Source organism: Drosophila persimilis, unplaced genomic scaffold, assembly GCF_003286085.1.
Source record: "Drosophila persimilis strain 14011-0111.01,24,50 unplaced genomic scaffold, DperRS2 tig00000124-arrow-pilon, whole genome shotgun sequence".
Taxonomy (NCBI): Eukaryota; Metazoa; Arthropoda; class Insecta; order Diptera; family Drosophilidae; genus Drosophila; species Drosophila persimilis.
In genome coordinates, this window is record NW_020825294.1 from 13,104,853 (window position 1) to 13,130,169 (window position 25,317).

The window sequence follows — 25,317 nt, forward strand, 5'->3', positions numbered from 1 at the left end:
GTTTGAAAATACTATATTATGACTTTAAGATTCTATTAACTATTATAATTTTAAAACAAAATTATTTATCGGGTTTGCTGAATGCGTTGTACAATGAAGTATTACTGCAGATTAGGAATCATGCGAAGATTAGCGCACAGAACGGAAAAATACTATGGGATTATAACACTGCTTTTGGGAAGTTAGCCGAGTTTGCCGATAAATATGGAAAGCAAATCTGTGATGAATACATGCGACTTCCAAATGCAGTGTAACAAAAATTGCATCAGAACGGGAAAGCTGGACCTATACTGATTAATTAAAGTACCCCCTCTGACTGAAAACGTATATTTTGGGGTTCTACTCTATTCTTTAAAAACGAAATATAAATCATTTCTATTATTTATGTAACCCATTTTTCAAAAACGAAAATCCTTGGAAAACTTTTCAAATAAAACAGTGTACCGTTTTACCCAAGTTCTATAAATCAGCTCCTCCAAAATGTTTATAAGTCTATACGAGATCGATTATAACATTTATCTGCTGACTAGTGTAATACCAAATAATTGCACAATAATTTATATTATATATGTATGTATGTATGTACAAATATGAAACACAAAAAAGAATAGGGGTCGATTTCTTAATGTCAATATAAGCTTTGTCTGACCTGTAAACTGGGATGAAACCAATGATAGCATTCATTTTTGTACTTCTAGACTAAGAATTGCTGTTATTTTAAAACTCATGCAAATGATTGCATTCCAATACCAAAGGACCTTATCAAAATATATAAATTTAGTTACTATGTAAGCTTAAAATGCCTAAATAATGCAAATAATTTATTTTGAATGAACAGTAACTGGTGCTTTCCGTTTATTGAATTCTGGAACCCAAATTAATAGTTGTGAAATGATTATTACTTATATATAGCAAATAAATGCTGTAACTTTTTATTTTTTCTTTATATATGTATGGTTTAGATTTTTGCATAAAATCTATTTGTTATTTTTTCCTATACAAAGACCCACAAAATTCTATGGATGCCAATCAAAACGTGTTACGTAGTACCAATCATAACATTGTTTTGCCTTGTTCATTTCCATAATGATTTTTAATTGCTGCAATATTTCGAAGGAAGAAATCCTTCCTAGACTACAAAAAAACCACACAAGAAAGAAGACTTTTCTAAGAAACACCGTTATCGTCTGTATATACATATATTTAGATATTTTTACGATTTATTCTACAACTAAGCCTAACTTTCTATTACTTTGAAACCCAACAAATAAATAAATAGATTTGTCAAATACTAAACTCATGGTAGTTCTAAAGGCTAAACCTTACAATTTTCACTTCTACATAGCCATTTCTCTTTATAAATTTTATTATAGACAAATGATTCCAAGAAAATTTCCTTCACGAGGAAAAATTTCTTCGGTGGTCTTAAGTTTAGGTAATGCCTAATTTTTTAATTTTGAGCTTTGTAATCGATTGATTGAATAGAATCGCACTCAAATATGAACATGGTTCTATTAGACCAAGTCCAACTTTGTAATCGATTGATTGAATAGAGTCGAATTCAAATATGAATTCCTTCTTCAGATTCTTGACTGACTCGTTCAGCGCTCCTTGCCGTGGCTCTGATTCTGCTTTCAGCTTGGCCAGAGCTTCTTGACTGGAGTGCAGCTGATGGCACAGATCCCGCATCTCGCGGTCCTTCTGCAGCATATTTTGGCCCCAGGCATCGGTCTTAATGGTCAGACCCTCTAGACTGCTGGCCATTTGTTCGCTGAATTTAGTCATCTTGATGTGAAGGATGCTCGACGAAGTTCTTTCTGCCTGCAGCTTGGATTGGAGCTGCTCTTAGATTTTCTGGAGACGTTCCTCCAACTGGGAGGCCTCTGCTCGAGTTTCCGCATAGTTCTTGTTGATCTTCTCCAGTGCCGCATTTGTGGTTTCCAGCATCCTGTTCTTCGACTCTATATCCGCCTGGCTGGAGACGAGAGCTGCCTCAGTTTTTCTTGTTTGAACGGACTGCTTTTCCAGCTTCAGCCTTAGCCTTCGCTTAGCTGAAGATCCTTTTGTATCTGGGACTGTGGCTCGGCAGCCCTCTAGTTCGGACAGACTTTGCTCTTGCTTAAGCCTGAAACCTGATCCGCCAATTGTCTAACTTCAGAAAACTAATGCTGCACTTGCTGCAGCTGCTGTTCTTGCTTCTCAATGGCCTCCTTCGTTTGATTGAGCTCATCGTGGCGCTGCTATAGCTGACCACTTGGCTCCACATTTCCTTTAACAATACCTCTCTTTATTATAGAATGAGATGCCCCTGTGTTCAAAGTTAGTAACAGCTCGGTTCTATCCATGACGTCATTCGAGTTTCGCTGCAACTAGGAAACGAGAATTGTGGGACAGTTCGTAGTGTGAGTCAGCCCTTGCCCTCTGTACCGGCTTGTTTTAGTTTAAGAAATCTGTCTGGGGGTCTCTGGTTTCAACTTTTGTATATGCCTTTGTTCCTGCGATGATTTCCGCTCCATGGGCCAGGATCTCGTTCTTTTTATACCCGATACTCAAAATGAGTATTGGGGTATATTAGAGTTGTGGTGCAAATGGATGTGTGTAACGTCCAGAAGGAATCGTTTCCGACCCCATAAAGTATATATATTCTTGATCAGCATCAATAGCCGAGTCGATTGAGCCATGTCTGTCTGTCCGTCTGTCCGTTTGTCCGTCCGTCCGTCTGTCCGTCCCCTTCAGCGCCTAGTGCTCAAAGACTATAAGAGCTAGAGCAACGATGTTTTGGATCCAGACTTCTGTGATATGTCACTACTACAAACATATTTCAAAACTTTGCCCCGCCCACTTCCGCCCCCACAAAGGGCGAAAATCTGTGGCAGCCACAATTTTAAAGATACGAGAAAACCAAAAACGCAGAATCGTAGAGAATGACCATATCTTTTAGACTGCAGAATCTGAATTGGATCGTTGTATTATTATAGCCAGCATCAAGAAAACAATTTCATTTTTTCTCGCCCTGTCTCTTTCTAACAAACACGTAGCATAGGCGGCTTTGCTTAGAGTAAAACATTAGCGCCTAGATCTCAGAGACTATAAAAGCTAGAGCAACCAAATTTGGTATCCACACTCCTAATATATCGGACCGAGACGAGTTTGTTTCAAAATTTCGCCACACCCCCTTCCGCCCCGCAAAGGATGAACATCTGGGGATATTCATAAATCTCAGAGACTATTAAGGCTAGAGTAACCAAATTTGGTATCCGCACTCCTGTTAGATCTCACTATAAAACGTATATCTCAAAATTTCGCCCCACCCCTTTCCGCCCACACAAAAGACGAAAATATGTTGCATCCACAATATTGCAGATTCGAGTAAACTAAAAACACAGAATCATAGATAATGACCATATCTCTCAGATTGCTGAATCTGGATCAGAACAGATAGTTTTTATAGCCAACAGGAACAAATCAATTTGCATTGGCTACGCAGCGCCCGACGTCACGCTCAGACTGATTTTCTGTCTCTCTCGCACGCATTCTTTGTCGTGTCGTTTAATATTAGCGGCGTCTGCCGGAGGAGAGCCATACTGACTTAGTATCGGGTATAAATGTAGAATTGCGGTGTCCGCAGCAACTCACAACGTTCCCCCTCGTTGTATATAGCGACATATGACCCGCTTGGTTGCAAATGAAGCATCTTCCGTTAAATACCTCTCGACACCTCTTGAGCATCATTGTAAGCCAGGCGTGGGAGTCGCTATATGTTTCTAGCGGTAATGTTGTTTCCTGCCCTTCAGCTCCAAGGGAACTTCCCGCCTGTGGTCACCTCCATATCTACGCTCCAGGGCACGCTTAACAGCCTCGTAATTTAATCTATCTGCGTCGGGAATCGATTATAGCAGATCAGCAGCAAGACCCTTCAAAGGAAGCGCCAAAGAGGCCGCGCGGTCAGCTTCCATCAAATTATTCTTCGATGCTGACATCTCGAATCGCGTCATGAAAACGCAAAATGTTGTTGTGCCCCCAAAAATAGGTGTACTGAATTTCGGTTTTTGTCCTGTCATGTTGTTGACAGGAACACCCAACTCCAATCGACGGAATCGGTCCTCGAGCCGATCTTCGAGACGATGTTCCACTTGTCGAATTTTCTCATCAAGACGTGTGATCTCTTGCTTGATCTCTTCATCCAAACGCTGAATTGCTTCTGAGTTTTTATAGATTTTCTTGTCGACGTTGAGGCCTGCTCTCTCCATTTCAGCTTCCAACCGCAGCTGCAGTTCGGCTTTCAAGCCGCTCGTCGGTAAGCCCCGCTCAGACAATTCCTTTTCAACTGTTCAACTTTTACCTCTCCGTATTTAACCATTCTGAAAATATTTTAATTGGCACAACACAATCTATTTGTCGAAACGTGCCACCGACACAAGAACGAAGGCTATTACACTTTGCTCCCAATTGAAAAAATGACATCTAAGAGTAAAATACAAATATTTGAAACATTACCCGATTTGTAGGACGAATATGCATTCGGTTGGAATATATTCTGCTATGGCTATTAAGCGCCAGCGTAAAAGAAGAGATGAACAGAAAAGAGCTCGAGAACGGAGGTATAGCACTCAAAGCTCCGAGAGTGGCGAAACATTCCATTCACCCAGTGGGTCTGTGAGACGCAAATATCATCACCATCATGCGGCCAAGCCTGGACCAGGAATGCTTGACAGCCAGGTTGATTTTTAGAAAGTAATGTTTTAATAACACAAGTATAATGCATTTCTTTATAAAATAGGTTGTCACCAGTATTGGAATGCTTCATATTGGTATTGTGTTCATTGTTTTTGGAGTTTTTCTTATCGGGGCAGGAATTATTCCAGATGAAACAATGTCCTGGAATGTGTTTAGTAAGTTATATACTCACTCATACATACATATATTTTCAAAATATTCAGATACGAGTATATGTTGAGCTTTACGGATTGTTTCAGGCTCCAGCTCTGCGTGGTGGAATGAGGTGACTTGCACAGGATTATTTTCCCTTGGACTTGGACTATTTTTGTTAGTTTTGAATTGCCTCATAAGTAGAAAGGAAGAGGAGGATCTCGAAGACTACGTACAACGGCAGCTTACTCGATCACGTCCTGGTAAGACATAGTTTTTTTTATATTATTATTTTAAGATATACATATGCATATGTGTTTCAGGGCACCGCCTTGAAAGAGATGTTGAAACTGGTGTGCTAACCACGCGCCATGCTCGCAAAGCTGTAGCCTTACAAAAAAGCGGCCGCAATAACTCGCCCACAGATGTCGCAGTCGTAAACTGCGCATCTTCGGATAACTTATCTAACGGACCGATAGTTGGACGTAATTGTTAGCGTATATCGCTTTTATCCCTTATTCAATTTATTTATTGAACTTATGTTTTAGGTATGAATAACTCTGGTGATATACTTCTCGAAAAAATTGTAGAGGAAGATACTCCCTATTTAAATGACAGAAGTGCAGGAATATCGCCGATTGAAATAGAAAATGATACGAAACAGCTGTTAAGAAGGGAGTCTATTACTGATGCAATCAATATAACACGAATATAGAACACTTACTTACTTAATTTTTCCTTATTTACACAGCTTAAAGATACATACCTATGGCGTATAATCAACTGCAACAATTTTTTAAAGACATTTTAGCTAACTATTGTTATGGCCATTATACCCACGTGTATGTCTATATTCAATCATACATCCGTCAAAACATTTAAATGTTTGAAAATACTATATTATGACTTTAAGATTCTATTAACTATTATAATTTTAAAACAAAATTATTTATCGGGTTTGCTGAATGCGTTGTACAATGAAGTATTACTGCAGATTAGGAATCATGCGAAGATTAGCGCACAGAACGGAAAAATACTATGGGATTATAACACTGCTTTTGGGAAGTTAGCCGAGTTTGCCGATAAATATGGAAAGCAAATCTGTGATGAATACATGCGACTTCCAAATGCAGTGTAACAAAAATTGCATCAGAACGGGAAAGCTGGACCTATACTGATTAATTAAAGTACCCCCTCTGACTGAAAACGTATATTTTGGGGTTCTACTCTATTCTTTAAAAACGAAATATAAATCATTTCTATTATTTATGTAACCCATTTTTCAAAAAGGAAAATCCTTGGAAAACTTTTCAAATAAAACAGTGTACCGTTTTACCCAAGTTCTATAAATCAGCTCCTCCAAAATGTTTATAAGTCTATACGAGATCGATTATAACATTTATCTGCTGACTAGTGTAATACCAAATAATTGCACAATAATTTATATTATATATGTATGTATGTATGTATGTACAAATATGAAACACAAAAAAGAATAGGGGTCGATTTCTTAATGTCAATATAAGATTTGTCTGACCTGTAAACTGGGATGAAACCAATGATAGCATTCATTTTTGTACTTCTATACTAAGAATGCCTGTTATTTTAAAACTCATGCAAATGATTGCATTCCAATACCAAAGGACCTTATCAAAATATATAAATTTAGTTACTATGTAAGCTTAAAATGCCTAAATAATGCAAATAATTTATTTTGAATGAACAGTAACTGGTGCTTTCCGTTTATTGAATTCTGGAACCCAAATTAATAGTTGTGAAATGATTATTACTTATATATAGCAAATAAATGCTGTAACTTTTTATTTTTTCTTTATATATGTATGGTTTAGATTTTTGCATAAAATCTATTTGTTATTTTTTCCTATACAAAGACCCACAAAATTCTATGGATGCCAATCAAAACGTGTTACGTAGTACCAATCATAACATTGTTTTGCCTTGTTCATTTCCATAATGATTTTTAATTTCTGCAATATTTCGAAGGAAGAAATCCTTCCTAGACTACAAAAAAAACCACACAAGAAAGAAGACTTTTCTAAGAAACACCGTTATCGTCTGTATATACATATATTTAGATATTTTTACGATTTATTCTACAACTAAGCCTAACTTTTTATTACTTTGAAACCCAACAAATAAATAAATAGATTTGTCAAATACTAAACTCATGGTAGTGCTAAAGGCTAAACCTTAAAATTTTCACTTCTACATAGCCATTTCTCTTTATAAATTTTATTATAGACAAATGATTCCAAGAAAATTTCCTTCACGAGGAAAAATTTCTTCGGTGGTCTTAAGTTTAGGTAATGCCTAATTTTTATACCCGATACTCAAAATGAGTATTGGGGTATATTAGATTTGTGGTAAAAGTGGATGTGTGTAACGTCCAGAAGGAATCGTTTCCGACCCCATAAAGTATATATATTCTTGATCAGCATCAATAGCCGAGTCGATTGAGCCATGTCTGTCTGTCCGTCTGTCCGTCCGTCCGTCTGTCCTTCCTCTTCAGTGCCTAATGCTCAAAGACTATAAGAGCTAGAGCAACGATGTTTTGGATCCAGACTTCTGTGACATGTCACTGCTACAAAAATATTTCAAAACTTTGCCCCGCCCACTTCCGCTCCCACAAAGGGCGAAAATCTGTGGCATCCACAATTTTAAAGATACGAGAAAACCAAAAACGCAGAATCGTAGAGAATGACCATATCTTTTAGACTGCGGAATCTGAATTGGATCGTATTATTATTATAGCCAGCATCAAGAAAACAATTTCATTTTATCTCGCCCTGTCTCTCTCTAACACACACGTAGCATAGGCGGCTTTGCTTAGAGTAAAACATTAGCGCCTAGATCTCAGAGACTATAAAAGCTAGAGCAACCAAATTTGGTATCCACACTCCTAATATATCGGACCGAGACGAGTTTGTTTCAAAATTTCGCCACACCCTCTTCCGCCCCCGCAAAGGATGCAAATCTGGGGATATTCACAAATCTCAGAGACTATTAAAGCTAGAGTAACCAAATTTGGTATCCGCACTTCTGTTAGATCTCACTATAAAACGTATATCTCAAAATTTCGCCCTACCACCTTCCGCCCAATTACGCAGAATCATAGATAATGACTATATCTATCAGATTGCTGAATCTGGATCAGATCAGATAATTTTTGTAGCCAAAAGGAACAAATCAATTTTCAGTGGCTACGCAGCGCCCGACGTCACGCTCAGACTGATTTTCTGTCTCTCTCGCACGCACTCTTTGTCGTGTCGTTTAATATTAGCGGCGTCTGCCGGAGGAGAGCCATACTGACTTAGTATCGGGTATAACTGTAGAATTGCGGTGTCCGCAGCAACTCACAACGTTCCCCCTCGTTGTTTATTGATAGATACATTATGAACGAAAGTCAACGAGGAAGCCTTCGCAAGCGCTTCTGTGGTCATACTTGAAGCCGCTAACGCTGCCGTCCGGAGGAATGTCGAGGCTCCCTCAACCTCAACTTCCATAACTACTACTCTTCCAACTAACACCTCTCCGTCCACTGCTCCCGTCTCAACAATCGCAGAACGTTCGTGGTTTGGGCAGAAATCTCAACAAGTTAAATACTGATAGTGCAACTTTTGAGGCCGACATTAACGCTTTCTCCGAAACCGGGCTTCATTCCTCAATCTCTGATTCCGAGATCATTATTGACAAATTTAACATTTATAGATCGGATCGTCCATCTCGTGGTGGAGGTGTCCTGATTGCTGTCCGCTTTGACATAACATCCCAACTTTTTTCTGTCGAAGCTCATAGCAATATTGAAATTATAGTGGTTAAACTACGACTCTCCTCAATAAATCTATCTATATCGTGTTCTTACATCCCACCGTCCTCTCAATTTTCAACCTACAGGATTAACGCAGTCCATTTTCAAACTGTTTCGTCCCAACTTAATTCCCGATTGTTCTATCGTCCTCGGAGATTTCAATCTTCCAAATATTTCCTGGTCTCCATCCGAAGACTCCAACCAGATGTTCCCATTCAAGCATTCCAACTCATCATTGGGTCAAATAAACGGTCCCGAAGACTTTTACCATCCCACCCTGGAAATTGATGTTCAGCTGCCTTCTCCTGGTCCCACCAATGCTGCATAAAGCTTTTGGCTATATTTTGCTTTAAGAGGGCTGATTTTATCCCTTTGAACAGCGCACTTTCTCTGATGGATTGGTCATTCCTCGACGACTTTCTTGAGATCGAACCCGCCACTACGCATTCTACAGCACTGTTTTTTCCATCTTTACAACCTTTGTTCCATTAGTTTCCCCTCTCAGAATCTTTCTGGCCCCATTTGGTTCACTCTGCGGCTAATAAACCTAAGGAATATAAAATCTCGTTTAGACAAGAAGTTTAAACTGTCTGGCTCGCAGTCAGATTTTTCTAAGTATTCAATTGCTAAATCTAAATTTTCCATTTGTAATATCCTATGCTATAACAGTTATTTGTCTAAATGCAAGCTCAACTTTAAACGAGATCCTAAACAATTCTTTAAGATTGTTAACTCTAAACCTAATTCTTCACAATATCCCTCTTCTTTACACTTAAATGGTACTTAAGCAGATAACAATTCCGATATTGCTAACCTATTTCCTTAATTTTTTCAACGTTGCTACTCTGCTCCTTCTAATAACATGGCCTCTATTCTCCCTTCACTTAACGACTATCCTGACGCGCACTCATATTATCCCTTTAAATAGCACAAGTTGTATCCATCCCCCCTTTATCGATTATGGCCTTCTAACTAATTGAAAATCGGGTACATTTTCTTTCTCCACTGGTCCAGATTTGGTTTCCAGTGCCGTGCTTAAACTTAGTGCGGATTCACTTTGCGTGCCTCTCTTAAAACTGTTCAACCTCTCTCTCGAGCTTGCTGATTTTCCCACCATCTGGAAGGAATCATACATAATTCCTATTCATAAAAAGGGGTCTAAATCAGACGTCTCAAACAACCGTTGTATCTCCAATCTATCTGCCATTTCTAAGCTCTTCGAAAAAATTAATACTTCTCAGCTCTAACACTTTTTTAGTTCCCTGTTATCACAGTCACAGCACGGATTTGTAAAACGTCGCTCAGTTTCGCCTAACCTCCTTGAATTTTCCTCCTATTTAACTGCCGGATTTGCAAAGCAATGCCAAACTGACGTAGTTTATACTGATTTTAGTAAAGCTTTCGACTCAGTTAATCATAATCTCCCCATCCACAAACTATCTTTGCTTTCTCTTTGCGTACCTTGCAATCGATCTCAGCGTGTCTGCTTCCAATCTTCTCTTTCTAAACCAGTTTTTGTCTCTTCGGGTGTTCCGCAAGGTAGCCATCTAGGGCCCTTATTATTTAACCTCTTTATTAATGATCTTCCCAAAGTTTTAATTAATTCTCGAGTTCTAATGTATGCTGATGATGTCAAGCTATGTTTTTCCTACAGCAACCCGGTGTCCCCGTTATTTCTTCAATCGGATCTAGACGCTCTCAACAATTGGTGTACTATTAACGCTCTTCCTCTAAACATTTCCAAATGTAACATCATGACCTTCCATCGCAACAAGCCTTACCTTTTTAACTTCACAATTAATAACATTTCCTTGGAACGACTGTACAAAGTTAATGATTTAGGCATTATCTTCGTACCTAACTTATGTTTTAATTCTCATATATCCGCTATTTGGATGGTCGAAGGAATTTTCTGACCCCTATACCACTAAACTACTTTACGTGTCATTTGTACGGCATATCTTGGAATATGGTTCCTGTATCTGGTCTCCCCATTACCAAAAATATCAAGATATGCTTGAGTCCGTTCAAAAACAATTCCTTATCTTTGGCCTGCGCGGACTTAATTGGGACCCCTCTCGTCAGTTTCCTTCTTATGAGAGTCGGCTGCGTCTCATTAACTTGCACTCGCTTGAAAGCCGTAGGACTTGTCATAGAATTCTCTTTCTCCACAAACTTCTCCTAGGCGAGGTTGAATCCTCGGCCTTCATTAGCCTTATCAGAATTGCTGTCATCCCGCCATCCCGCCCGACTAGGCATTACTTTCCTCACCGTCTTCCTCTCTGTCCTTCAAACTTCTCTGATTACAATACATTTTTCCACCGTTTTTCCTATGAAGCTTGCGCTCCTAAAGTCAAATCTTCTTTAATGAATAATTTAAGTTAGCTTTCTTCTGCCTTGTATTATGATAATTTTATAATTTTTACATTCCAATTTTTATACAGTTTAACTCTACATAGTTAAACTCTAAACATTAAACATTAACTTGGCGTCGTTTATGGTATCGTTTCGAACTCGAAATACAACCGATTTTTTTTTTTTTTAAATACTTAAGTTTTTTAAAATCAGGTTTCTTTAAATCAGGTAAAATGGAATTTTGGAAGGTACGTAACGGCGTAATTACATCTCAAGCGGACCGCGGGCGAGATATTCATGAGCATGAACAAGATGCGACACAGATCATCCCATAAAAAATACAGTCCATTTGATGGAGGACACTTGAGAAAAAGGACACAAATAGTAATAAGCGATCATAAAATCATCTACATGGGTCGCGTCGAATTAGGTGTCAATAACAAGGATGAGCGAACGAACATTAATAAGCTAAAGCTAAGAAGTGTTTGTGCTGCACTTATCAGCTTTCCGGAATGGCAATGTTCAATAAAAACAGATAAAAGATACTAAAGTTAAGTGAAATAAGAAGCTCAAACTCTGAAATAAATACATTTGAGAAAAATTTTGCAATTTTAATTTTCTTGTATTTTTAAAAATTTTGGAGGCTATAGATTTTTGTTATTTGTGGGGTCGGAAGTGGGCGGGGCGAAATTTTAAAATACATTTGTAGCAGTGAGATATCAAAGGAATTTGGATACAATGTTTGGTTTCTCTAGCTCTTATAGCCTCTGAGAGCAAGGCGTTCATGGGGACGAACAGACAGATATGGCTCAATCGGAAACTTTTTGGAGTCAGAAACGCCTATTTCTCGGTGTTACACACATCACTTTCCCCACAAATCTAATATACTCCTATATACTTTTTGGGTAGAGGGTATAAAAAAACCATATTTCGTTTAGAAAATTTAAAGCCATAAATCAATCAGAAAAAGTAGGTTTGGCCCGAAGTGTAAATATGGTGTTGTATTGTGTAATAAGCTTGCAAGTCGCCATTGGCGAACAAATATACTCCCTGTCTTGGAGGTTGTTTGTAGTCAGCTCGTATAGCGAGCTTTATTTGACATTTAGGTTCCAGTTAACTTCTTGTCAATTACCAACCCTAATTAATTACCACTGTTGCTGAAGGAGATAATGAAATCAATTAGTTAGAAGGCTGGAGAGGTGGAATCTTCTACTTACAAAATATATCGAGTTCCATTTCGATCGAATCACAGTCTGCGAGCTTTTGTCGGACAGATGTCAAGTGTTCCCCCGAGGGTATCGGATGCTACTTTACAGTGGTGGAAGATGATCTGGAAGGTCCGGGCTCCTTAAGCTCAGAGTCCAAAATAAAGTTGGACTGCAATCTTGAGCGCTTCGCAGTGAGTCTAGAGATCTTGACTATATGGGTGCACTCCAGCGCTCATCGCCGCGCAGGCTTTTTTTTTTGCATGGATAAAGCCTTTGAGCCTTGGCCTATTCTTGTTTGCGACTTTTTCCTTATGTCAGTTGTCGAGTGCCATACTTATTTATTATACCCGATACTCAAAATGAGTATTGGGGTATATTAGATTTGTGGTAAAAGTGGATGTGTGTAACGTCCAGAAGGAATCATTTCCGACGCTATAAAGTATATATATTCTTGATCAGCATCAATAGCCGAGTCGATTGAGCCATGTCTGTCTGTCCGTCCGTCCGTCTGTCCGTCTGCTCAAAGACTATAAGAGCTAGAGCAACGATGTTTTGGATCCAGACTTCTGTGATATGTCACTGCTACAAAAATATTTCAAAACTTTGCCCCGCCCACTTCCTCCCCCACAAAGGGCGAAAATCTGTGGCATCCACAATTTCGACGATACGAGAAAACTAAAATCGCAGAATCGTAGAGAATGACCATATCTTTTAGACTGCAGAATCTGAATTGGATCGTATTATTATTATAGCCAGCATCAAGAAAACAATTTCATTTTTTCTCGCCCTGTCTCTCTCTAACACACACGTAGCATAGGCGGCTTTGCTTAGAGTAAAACATTAGCGCCTAGATCTCAGAGACTATAAAAGCTAGAGCAACCAAATTTGGTATCCACACTCCTAATATATCGGACCGAGACGAGTTTGTTTCAAAATTTCGCCACACCCCCTTCCGCCCCCGCAAAGGATGCAAATCTGGGGATTTTCACAAATCTCAGAGACTATTAAGGCTAGAGTAACCAAATTTGGTATCCGCACATCTGTTAGATCTCACTATAAAACGTATATCTCAACATTTCGCCCCACCCCCTTACGCCCACACAAAAGACGAAAATCTGTTGCATCCACAATATTGCAGATTCGAGTAAACTAAAAACGCAGAGTCATAGATAATGACCATATCTATCAGGTTGCTGAATCTGGGTCAGATCAGATCACTTTTATATCGAAAGAAGCACCACAATTTGCAGTGGCTACGCAGCGCCCGACGTCACGCTCAGACTGATTTTCTGTCTCTCTCGCACTCTTTGTCGTGTCGTTTAATGTTAGCGGCGTCTGGCGGAGGCGAGTCATACTGACTTAGTATCGGGTATAACTGTAGAGTTGCGGTGTTCGCAGCAACTCACAACGTTCCCCCTCGTTTGTTTTTTTTTTCTGTCTATTTAAGCTTAGTACTCAGAATTCTTCCAACCACACGCCGTATTCCGCAGCGGAATATAGAATATTTTTATATTTTGCTAGTGCCTTACAAAATACCAGGCCGTCAGCCATTGGATGCTACAGGAGGATAAACGGATGGCGGGTCGTCTTGCACAACTGTAAGTTCGGCATGAGGCGCAGCCACTCCGAGTTTGGGTTTCCCCTGTGTCCCACACCCCTATGATACAGAGGGTTGCGAGTGAACCGTCACCCACCGTAAATGTACACTCCGGAGGAAGTGCGACTATACTCTTCCCGTGAGGGCGGCTGGAAACAGGTCCTGGTATGGTCATGTCTCTGTCAGGATGCTGGCGAATGGTAGTCGGGCGGAGAGAAGAAAACTCTTAGTGAAATTACCACAATCCAAGGTGACACTCTTATATGCCGAGGGATGCTTGGCCGATGGGGTGCCCGGTCGAAAATATGCGGACTCTGGATACCTACTGACGTCCAGTTTAAATTAGGCTTCCCAGGGCAAGCGGGCTATGCCTCGGCTGACTAACGCCTTCCCGCCTAATCGTGGGACCAACAATGCCATGCTAAAAACACCGCAAAGAACCTAGGTACTCCTTCTAAATTACCGGAAAGACAAGACCATCCCTCTACTTCAACGCCTGGGAAACCAGACTCAAGGAAAACGGGGAAGAAGACTCAGTCGGACCACCGTCTTCAAGCAGTAGCCGCAGCGAGGAGAGGTCCGAAAAGCCAATTGTGCCAATCCACGGGGCCTCAGCCCCGTGGTGGCTGCCATGCAGAGCGATATCGCGGCTGGCAGACGCCTTGCGGCCGCGGACCCCTTAACAACCCTGGCAGCTGGAGCCTCTGCCTCGAAAGACTGGTCCAAATTCCAGGACTAGAGTCTGTTGAAACTTTTTTGTGGAATCAATTTTCAATACCTTACTGAATATGAAAGTAATTGCAATTTTGTTTTTCTCTCATATATTGCATTGCTTGCTGAAATGCATTTTGTGAGATGGGTGCGATCTGGTTTCAATTGTTTTTATTATACACATTCTCAAATTTATTGTGAATTTGGATGCCCAAAATGATCTGCATAAAAATAATATTAATTTAATTTTTGGAAAATGTCCGTTCTAAGACGAACCATTTTTTCACTTCGGTACAAAAAGTCTATTGCGGTTGAAAATTACATATTTTCAAATGTATTTAATAATAATGATAATTCACAAGAACTACACAAAGAAATGCAAGAAAACATTTTTAAGAACGTTGCTGCAAAAATGGAAAATATTTAATGGAACATTGCCACATTTCGAAAAACATAACAAGCAATGGTTGGCAGATTGTTCATTAAAAACCAAATTCAACAAAGCTAATAGGCTCTGCACACTGATGGGAATGATGTGATTTTTTAGCAGATGTGAAACTCCGATTCACACTGGCACCATCCGTCAAAAAAAGCTGATGCCCTTAACAAGTATATTAAATTTGCGCGGAAGATATACAATTTTTGTTCCATTACATCCATTGTATCCATTATAAGGATGATGAAGATTTAGCAATTATTTCGGCTGTTGTTCAACAGAAAAATATGTGAACATATGACTTTAATCAGTCAGACGAACAGATACGATCTGTAATCGCAAAATATTGTGTAGAAATGCAAATTTTTCAGCACTTCCAATAAATCATTCTGGAATTTTTTTTGCGTGTTGATGAGTTCCTTGGCCATCTTTTCCTGCCTCATATTATGCTCTTCCTTTTTCCTGTGATGGTCGTTCTTTCTCTTCAAGTCGATCTCTGGGGATCTCTGGCATCCAAGAAGTGTCGTCTTCTTTGGTTCGTTTTGACGGGGGGCCATTGTTGCCAGAAAAGGTGCTGAAGCTACATGATCCGTCCAGATCCACCTCGATAATGTCAGAAAAAAACTCATTAACAAATGCAATGAAAACCTTTTATTAGTGTATTGTTAAAAAATATATTCAATTTAACTTACTATGGTTGTCCAATGTGCTCTGTTCCATGTTGTTAATCCGGTAGCATCCCAGAAACCAGTTAAGCTGTTCGTAGTGGTGCCACTCAGATGGAGCACCCCCGCTCGGTCCAATTTTAGTCGTGCTCCACGCAAATCTTATATTTTTTCCTGCCAAATGTCTATTAGCAGGTCTCTAAAGTGGCACTACATTTCAGCCTGCCGCCTGCTGTTCTCTTATTTATTGAATTGTGTATTATTATTATATATTATAATCAAATAAATAAATAAACAATATAACTTTTAAGCTTACCACTCGAATTTGCTGCTCCTTTTTCTTCCATTTTATATTTATTTTCCAGCTTTCGACTTTTTATACCCGATACTCAAAATGAGTATTGGGGTATATTAGATTTGTGGTGAAAGTAGATGTGTGTAACGTCCAGAAGGAATCGTTTCCGACCCCATAAAGTATATATATTCTTGATCAGCATCAATAGCCGAGTCGATTGAGCCATGTCTGTCTGTCCGTCTGTCCGTCCGTCTGTCCGTCTGTCCGTCCGTCCGTCTGTCCGTCTGTCCGTCCCCTTCAGCGCCTAATGCTCAAAGACTATAAGAGCTAGAGCAACGATGTTTTGGATCCAGACTTCTGTGATATGTCACTGCTCCAAAAATATTTCAAGACTTTGCCCCGCCCACTTCCGCCCCCACAAAGGGCGAAAATCTGTGGCATCCACAATTTCGACGATACGCAGAATCGTAGAAGATGACTATATCTTCTAGAGTGCAAAATCTGAACCAGATCGTATAATTATTACAGCCAGAATCACGAAAACAATTTCACTCTTTCTCGCTCTGTCTCACTCTAACACACAGGTTTCATGGTCGGTTTTGCCAATTGCAAAATATGAGTTCAAGGATCTCAGAACCCATAAGAGCTAGAGCAACCAAATTTGGTATCCACACTCCTGTGATATCGGACCTTGACCGTTTCGTGTCCAAATTTCTCCACACCCCCTTCCGCCCCCGCAAAGGACGAAAATCTGGGGCAACCACAAATTTCAGAGACTATTAAGGCTAGAGTAACCAAATTTGGTACACACACTCCTTTAAGATGTCACTATAAAACGTATATCTCAGAATTTCGCCCCACCCCCATCCGCCCCCACAAAGGACGAAAATCTGTGCCATCCACAATATTGCACATTCGAGAAAACTAAAAACGCAGAATCATAGAGAATGACCATATCTATCCGGTTGCTGAATTTGGATCAGATCAGGTCATTTTTATAACCAAAAGGAACAAACCAATTTTCACTGGCTACGCAGCGCCCGACGTCACGCTCAGACTGATTTTTTGTCTCTCTCGCACACACTCTTTGTCGTGTCGCTAGATATTAGCGCCATCTGCCGGAGGAGAGCCATACTGACTTAGTATCGGGTATAACTGTAGAGTTGCGGTGTCCGCAGCAACTCACAACGTTCCCCCTCGTTTCATCTGTTTTTTGCTGTGATTGCTGTTATTTTTGGGCATTTGGTCACAATCATTGTTTACGCTTTCGCAGTGAATACCATTTTTTTCAGAGCTTTTAAAGTTATATCATTGCTCAGTTCAGATGAAGAGGTCGTGGCACAAACAATAAAGTGAGCTAGCAGTGATCCCAAACTTCCTATTAAATTCAGTTCTGAGGAAGCTTTGGCGATTAATGTAGATGGGCGCTTCACGAAAAATGCATATAAGATAGTAAAAACGAAAACTAAACTTTAAAACGCAAATATTTTTCCAAGCTATTTATTGAGAAACGCAAAATTAAAATGCTCACACCCGAAAGTTTTCACAAAAAAATACGATGGAATTCATGCTCTTCTATTTACATCTGATCCTTTAATTTCAAAGTTATCAAAATGGTCGTCGATGCTTTCCAAAGAAAATATAGAGTTGGATAAAGAAGTTGAGGATTTTCTATTTGATGTCAACTTTGAAAAAGACATAAATAAATTTAAAATTACATAAGTTACAATGGTAAACTATCCTTGGAATGGTATGATAAAATCTTTAAATATTTTGAAGGATCAGAACTATTCATTTCGTCCGTTCTCCTTCGTAGTAACCAGACGTGTTTTTGTTTTGCTTAATTTTTTATATAAATTCTGTGCGTTTGCGTTGTTGTTTGTGTGTTGCTTTCTGTCAGTATGAGGTTATTAAGCTTCGCAAACTCGGCTTTACGAAAGCATCGGACACGTTCACGTAGCCTACTCGACCGATCCAATACAGTTGGTCCTATATCTAGCGACACTTCCAAAATAGGATGGTAGGCGTCTTCAGGTATAGTGAGCGGAAGGGCTCGGGTTAACAACACTAAGGTCGGATCCGATACAAAGCATAGATCAAGCAATCGACACAAGGAATTTGGCACATGGTTGACTTGAGACAGGGAAGGTCAAGCAAGCCGTCAACAAAGTCATGTCATGACATGGGCACTAGGTTACTAGACTCGTTTACCGAAGATCAAACAGTTCCTGGCAAGTTGAAGTCACAAAGAACTATCATGTGATCTTTAGCTGATAGCGAGGAAGAAACAGCGGTTAAAGCGGACAAGTGCTGCTCATATATAGAGATATCCCAACAAGGTGGAATATACGAGCAAGTAATGAATATAGCGAAAGTGGGATGAATCAGTTTTACACACAGAAATTCCAGTTCCTGTTTAACTTGGACAGTGAAGTGTTCTGACGTGAAATTAAAGTCCCCTGCTATCAGAATCCCTCCTGCACGTCGAGACGAATGGTCCTTTCTAAAAGTTGTGTACCGACCTGCCAAAACCTCGAAACTAAGAATGTCCGGCTTCAACCAGGTTTCAGTAAACACAATAACGTAGGAAGCAAATACAACACTATCCCGGAAAAGAATTCTGAGCTTAATACGTAAGCCTCTAACATTCTGATAAGTTTCTAAAAGAGCAGATAGTTTTTTGGAAACTCCGCACTTGCAACATCTCTGCAAGTCACTTATATCTCCAACTCAGCATGGATTTATAAGGCGGCGATCAACCACCACAAACCTGTTAGAGTTTACCTCTTTCATTATTAAAGGCTTTCAAGGTAATTTACAGACGGATGTTATTTACACCGACTTTAGTAAAGTATTCGTGTCTGTAAACCATTCCCTTTTAGCGCATAAACTTGACCTTTCAGGGTTTCCGCCCAACCTCCTGAGATGGATTTCTAGCTATCTTTGTTCTAGATCTCACAGAGTCCTCTTCAAAAACTCCCTCTCTTTACCAGTAAAGGTTTCTTCGGGAGTACCACAGGGCAGCCATCTAGGCCCCTTACGCTTCACACTCTTTATTAATGACTTGCCTTCGGTATTAACATACTCTCGAGTAATTATGTATGCGGATGATGTTAAACTCTGTGTCCAGTACAAGGACATTTCATTTCATTCTCGCTTGCAATCCGATCTCAATAGCTTTCAGTCATGGTGTTGTGCAAACTTGTTACACCTTAATGCCTCGAAATGCAAAGTTATGACATTTCATCGTTCTAGCCCCTTGTTGGCTCCCTATACACTATTTGGTGGTTATCTTGAGAGAATTACCTTGGTCTATGATCTGGGTGTTATGATAGACCCCAAGTTAAAATTTTCCGAACACACTTCTATCATGGTAAATAAGGCCATGGGCTTGCTTGGGTTTATAAAGAAGTGGTCAAAGGAATTTAACCTCGCTTGTTCGTCCGATGTTAGAATACGGCTCCTGTGTATGCTGCCCTCAGTACAAAGTACACCAGGACCGTATAGAATCAGTACAGAAAAACTTTTTACTCTTTGCTCTGCGGGGCCTTAACTGGGATGAAGGTGTGAGACTCCCATCTTACTCTAGTAGACTCCTATTAGTAAGCCTCCGATCCTTAGTTAACCGTAGAAAAATGCTTGGGGGAAAAATGTTTAGGGTCTTATGCTCGGATTATAATTCCCTCTACCATATTATATCCACCACTAATTCTCTTCCTCTTATTAAATTACTAATCCTTGCACACCTTTCTATTAATTAGTAATTGTAGTGGTATTTGTATTTTGATTGCATGCTTAGTTTCTTAGTAAGTTTAGTGCTAATTTTCCTCGAATGTTAGTCTAATAGCTATCTTTCTTGCATGTTCCCGTTCGGTTCGGCTACGCACCGTGCGTCATGCGGCAGCGCCCCTCGGTCGGTTGGGCGGGAGGAGGGCTGCGTTTTTCCTGGAATCCGCGCGTAACAGCCTTCTGCTGGTTTCACACGGGCCACTTGACGGTGCAGTAACTGCATCGCCTCTTGAAAGATGCTCTCATTGCTTGTCAAGGTCTAAGAACAAAACAAGACTCAGAGGAACAATAAGTATTGGGTTCCAAACAGAATCCGCAATATTCTGGAATTGTATCGGAGCGATGATAAGATCGTTCGGAGAAAACTAAAGTCAGCATTAAGCATATGAATACAAACGAGCAAAATGTGGGACGAGCCGATCGCTGATATTGTTGCTAAAGTTACAATATCTATAAATGTTCTTCTAGTGCCCCACGTTGGGCGCCAAAAAGTTATGTAACAACGTTACACACCAGCGCGCAACTGGGTAGAGACAGTAGTGGGAATTGGGGAAAAAAAACCTGCCCCACGAAAACTACACCGCACAATTATACGTAGGGCGTACCCGAAAGTACTAGGGGCTTTCGTCTGTGAGTTCCAAAAATATCGCTGGCATGAGGTCTCGAGATGGAAGTCGAGATGATATTTGAAAGGTTTGGGTTTTTTTCTTTTTTTTATTTATTTTTGTTGTATCTCTTATTAAGTGTTTTTTCTTCAACCATCAAAATAAATTAAGTTTGGAGAACTTTCACGGCTATCGAGGCAGGACTGTGACGCAGAGTTAATGAAAGTTACATAGAATAGCAGGGTTCAGAAGGAACCAAACAAAAAAAGAAAATTAAAGCTACACTACGCTACAACATCTTCATCAGGATCCGTAACGGATCGAAAGTGAGTTAGTGGAGCATACGGCGGAAGGCGGGTGCTCTCTATGCCCTCTATGGGGCAAGGGCTAAGACCGGTGGAGGTTATGTCACCGGGCCGGTGAGCTGTTCCAACGATTTCCGCAGGAGAATAATCTCGGCCCCACACCAAGGTCGGCTCCCGAAGAGAACTCCCGTCAAGGGTGGGAGTTTGGTGTAGGGGCAGAACTTTGGAAGAGCTGGATGGGATTTTTCCGTTTTTCCGACTTTTCCAAGGAGACCCGAGTGATGTTCGCACGTACGAACTGGTGTTTTTGCCCTGCTTAAATAAGAGCTTGCCGATCTCAATGCTCCGCTTCGAAAGTTCCGTTGCACTAAATTGCACTAGCGAATTGATTTTTAGTTCGATTTAAATATAAAACTTATATAACTTATGTACACAAATCGGTATGTGTGTGAACGGAACGGCGGACCGGGGAGATTTTTTGACAGATGTGAAGAGCCGATTCACACTGGCATCATCAGTCATCAGGCATAAAACAACCAATTTTTGGTCTCAATTGTGAAACTTCAAATATTTTAAATTGGTCATTTCATTCGATATAATGAAGCATAACATATATGTACAATAAACGTTATCCGTTGGACTCTCATAAAAAAAGCAAGAGATATTCCACCAAATTAGAAGCAGCCAAGGCCAAGCCAACTTCCTGCTGCAATTTTAAAGGGATTCCAAAGAGTAACGTTATATAGAGCTTATGTGTATAGTTTTATTATAGCCAAAAAAATCGCCAATTTATTATTTTCAATATGTGATTTATCACAATTTAGCCAAAAACGTTGTCTTCGTCCTCAGTTTTTTCTTATGGATTGCTGATGGTGGATGGTGCCAGTGGTAATAGAGGTTTCACATCTGTCAAAAAATACCACCGTTTCCTGTAGATTTACTGTGTGGGCAGTACGTTTTTATGGGATATTTATAGGCTCTGCACACTGAGCCCATCCCGGGGAAACGGTGGGAATTTTTCCTCTATCCGTCAAAAACAGCGGAAAATTTATTATTGCATTTATTTTGTCTGTGGCTCACCATCAAAATATTTTCTTGCTTGACGTGGTATACGCCCTAAAAAAACAAATGCCAGGAAGGCTTTTCAGTCCGCAGAACAGATACGATCTGCAATCGAAAAATATTGTGTAGACCGTAATGATTATGAAAAACTTACTTATTTATATGTCTTTACACTTCCAAAGGATCATTTAAAATTTTTTTTTTTTGTGCTGATCAGGTCCTGGACGAGCTTTTCCTGCCTTTCATCTTGCTATACCTTCTTCCAGAGATAGTCCTTCTGCTCTTCTATGCGTTCTCTAGATCTATACTTACTAGAATACTTACCACTGGAGTTTTCTGCCTCTTCTTCCATTTTATATTTGCTTTGTTTTACGCTGTTGTTTTTTTTTTTTGTTCATTTTGTCACAATTTTTTACGTTTTCGTTGTATATGACAATTATTAATTTTTCTAGACATTGACATGCATGACTTGCATCTTGCAAGAGGCGATGCAATTACTGCACTGTCAAGTGTCAAGTGTCAACCAGCAGAAGGCTGTTACGCGAGCATGCAGGAAAGATAGCTGTAAGACTAATATTCGAGGAAAATTAGCACTAAAGGTACTAAGAGAACTAGGCATGCATTCAAATTACAAATACAATACCACTACAATTACTTATTACTATAAAGGTGTTTAAAATTAGAAATTCAATAAGAGGAAAATAATTAGTGGTGGGTATAATATGGTAGAGGGAATTATAATCCACGCATAAGACCCTAATAGGCTCTGCACACTGAGTGCACCCCGGGGGAATGGTGGGATTTTTTGACAGATGTGAAACTCCGATTTACACTGGCACCATCCACCATCCGTCAAAAACATCTAATGCCTATGCCTAAACAAGTACATTAAATTTGCGCGGAAGAGCCCGATAGCAGCAACAGTTGTGGTGATTTTAATCAGTCAGCAGAACAGATACGATCTGCAATCGCAAAATATTGTTTAGACCATAATGCAAATTATAAACTTATTTATTTATATTTCTCAGCACTTCCAATAAATCATTCTGGAATTTTTTTTGCGTGTGGATGAGGCTATATTTTCATGCCTCATATCATGTTCTTCCTTCTTTCTGTGAAGGTCCTTCTGCTCTTCGAATCGCTCTCTGGCGATCTCTGCCATCCAAGAAGTGTCGACTTTTTTGGTTCGCTTTTGCGGGGGCCTTTGTAGCCAGAAAAGGTGCTAGAGGTACATGATCCGTCCAGATTCGACTCGATAATGTCCGATAATGTTATTAAAGAATAAATTATGCATAACAAAGCAATTACAGAGCATACAAATATTTGTTCTATGTTGGCAGTCGTCTGCCATTTATTCGCCACACACTTGCAACTTCAGCCTGGCAGTCTCGGCCATGCCGCATTCAATCTCATCGCCAGCCTTGAATGCATCCGAGCCATTGGGCATGATTGTTGTTGTTTTTTGTTTATTGTGTCACAATCATTGTTTACGTTTTCGCAGTGAATTCCATTTTTTCGTTGTGAGTGACAATTATTCAGAGTTGCATTTGAAAACGTGCGGTTTAGGAACATCCAAGCTGGATGGTGGACTAACTGGGAAATTTTCAGAACGGCATAACCTTACGGACCATCCCCGAAATGGATGGTGGATGGTCGTCAGTGTAAATAGCCTATAAACGGTTCATGCAAGGAATAATTCGATCTACAAAGTGGAAGGAACAACGGTATAAAATTTCTAGTCAGTCTAATAGGAATCGTGAAGTTTATGCTGCTCAACAGATCAGGGCTGTCTATGTCACCCCTGATCAAGTTGTGCATAAATATCACACCAAGCATTTTTCTACGGTTAACTAAGGATGGGAGGTTTATTAATAGTAGTCTACTAGAGTAAGATGAGAGTCTTACACCCGCATCCCAGTTAAGGCCCCGTAAAGCAAAGAGTAAAAAGTTTTTCTGTACTGATTCTATACGGTCCTGGTGTACTTTGTACTGAGGGCACCAAACACAGGAGCCGTATTCTAAGATCGGACGAACAAGCGAGGTATAGAGAGTCTTTGTTATGTAGGGGTCGTCAAAATCCTTTGACCACCTCTTTATAAACCCAAGCACGCCCATGGCCTTATTTACCATGGTAAAAATGTGTTCAGAAAACTTTAGCTTGGCGTCTAATATAACACCAAGATCATCCACCAAGGTAATTCTCTGAAGATAACCACCAAATAGTGTATAGGAAGCCAACAAGGGGCTAGAACAATGAAATGTCATAGCTTTGCATTTCGAGGCCTTAAGGTGTAACAAATTTGCACAACACCATGACTGAAAGTTATTGAGATCGGATTGCAAGCGAGAATGAAATGAAATGTCCTTGTACTGGACACAGAGTTTAACATCATCCGCATACCTAATTACTCGAGAGTATGTTAATACCGAAGGCAAGTCATTAATAAAGAGTGTGAAGAGTAAGGGGCCTAGTAGTTCGCGCCTAGACATATTTCAAATCGTGTTTCAATTTTCAAAACGTTCAAACGAACTTCCAAACAAAGCTGCTGCGATTCTTAAGGAATTTAAAACGTCACGTTTATTGTACATATTATATATTTTATTCGTACGACAATACTTGATGAGACAACTCTAGAAACGAAACGAAGATAGCTCGATAGGTAGACGAAGAAACTGCTACAGTGGACCGTGCAAATAGTGAAAAATTATACGGATTTTCGTTAGGTTTGATTGTTTTGATGTTTTTTTGTAGTAAAGAATTAAAGAATTAAGACTAATATTAAGGATGTTGGGACAATTAAAGCAGTAAAATGTACAACTGTATGGATAATATAATTAATTAATTATTTTCACTTACATTATTATAAAAAACAATTTGACCTTCGCCTCCACAGCAAGAGCCGCTAATTCCACGTAGTAGAAATGCATACCATCTTTTTTGTGGTTATTAACTGTCCATGTCTATGGTAACGCCGCCATGCTCGTCAAAAGGTGTTATCTTCGTGGCGAAGATCTGAAATGCAGACCTAAACAGTCAGGAATACTGACTAAAAGGCAAAACGTGTTTAAAAAAATGTGAAAGAAAATTGACCAACAAAAATTTTTGATATTTAACAAGTTAAAAATTCTCCAAGACAACAAGACAGATTTCTTTCCTGAGTTCAAAGGCATGAAACCCGCAGTTTTTATTTAGAGGTGCGTGGGTAACGAAACCCGACACGACCCGATTGCATATAAAGGTTTACTACGTAGAAAATATAATTTTTGCCTGTCGTTAAGCGTAATACTTTAATAAGATACATATCTCTCTAGCGAAATCGCCGTATATTTCGGCGACTGTAGAATATGACCAGGTTTACATATGTTTTGGTTTCTAAGGTAATTTAGACAACAAAGGTTTTTACTGGCTAAAAACAGGAAATGCTTTTAATCGTTTTCATACGAATATCTTCCCTGTTTTCGCCAGTAAAACTCATCTTGTTTGAGCACTATTCTATATCGAAAGTATATACTCTGAAGAAATTAAGAATTTAAGCGCAACTAGTATATCTTCTCATAGTGAGAACATTTATTATATGGTATCGATGAAGC

General features: G+C 39.6%; 1 protein-coding gene across 1 annotated transcript; it reads left to right on the plus strand.

The window, feature by feature from the left end:
- Positions 1-4,515: 4,515 nt before the first annotated feature.
- LOC113565502 lies at positions 4,516-5,752 on the plus strand. The gene is made up of 5 exons (XM_026987713.1): positions 4,516-4,719; positions 4,781-4,892; positions 4,977-5,132; positions 5,193-5,360; positions 5,418-5,752. Exons 1-5 carry the CDS (start codon positions 4,516-4,518, stop codon positions 5,582-5,584), a joined length of 807 nt encoding a protein of 268 aa, XP_026843514.1. The 3' UTR covers positions 5,585-5,752.
- The last annotated feature ends 19,565 nt before the right edge of the window (positions 5,753-25,317 follow it).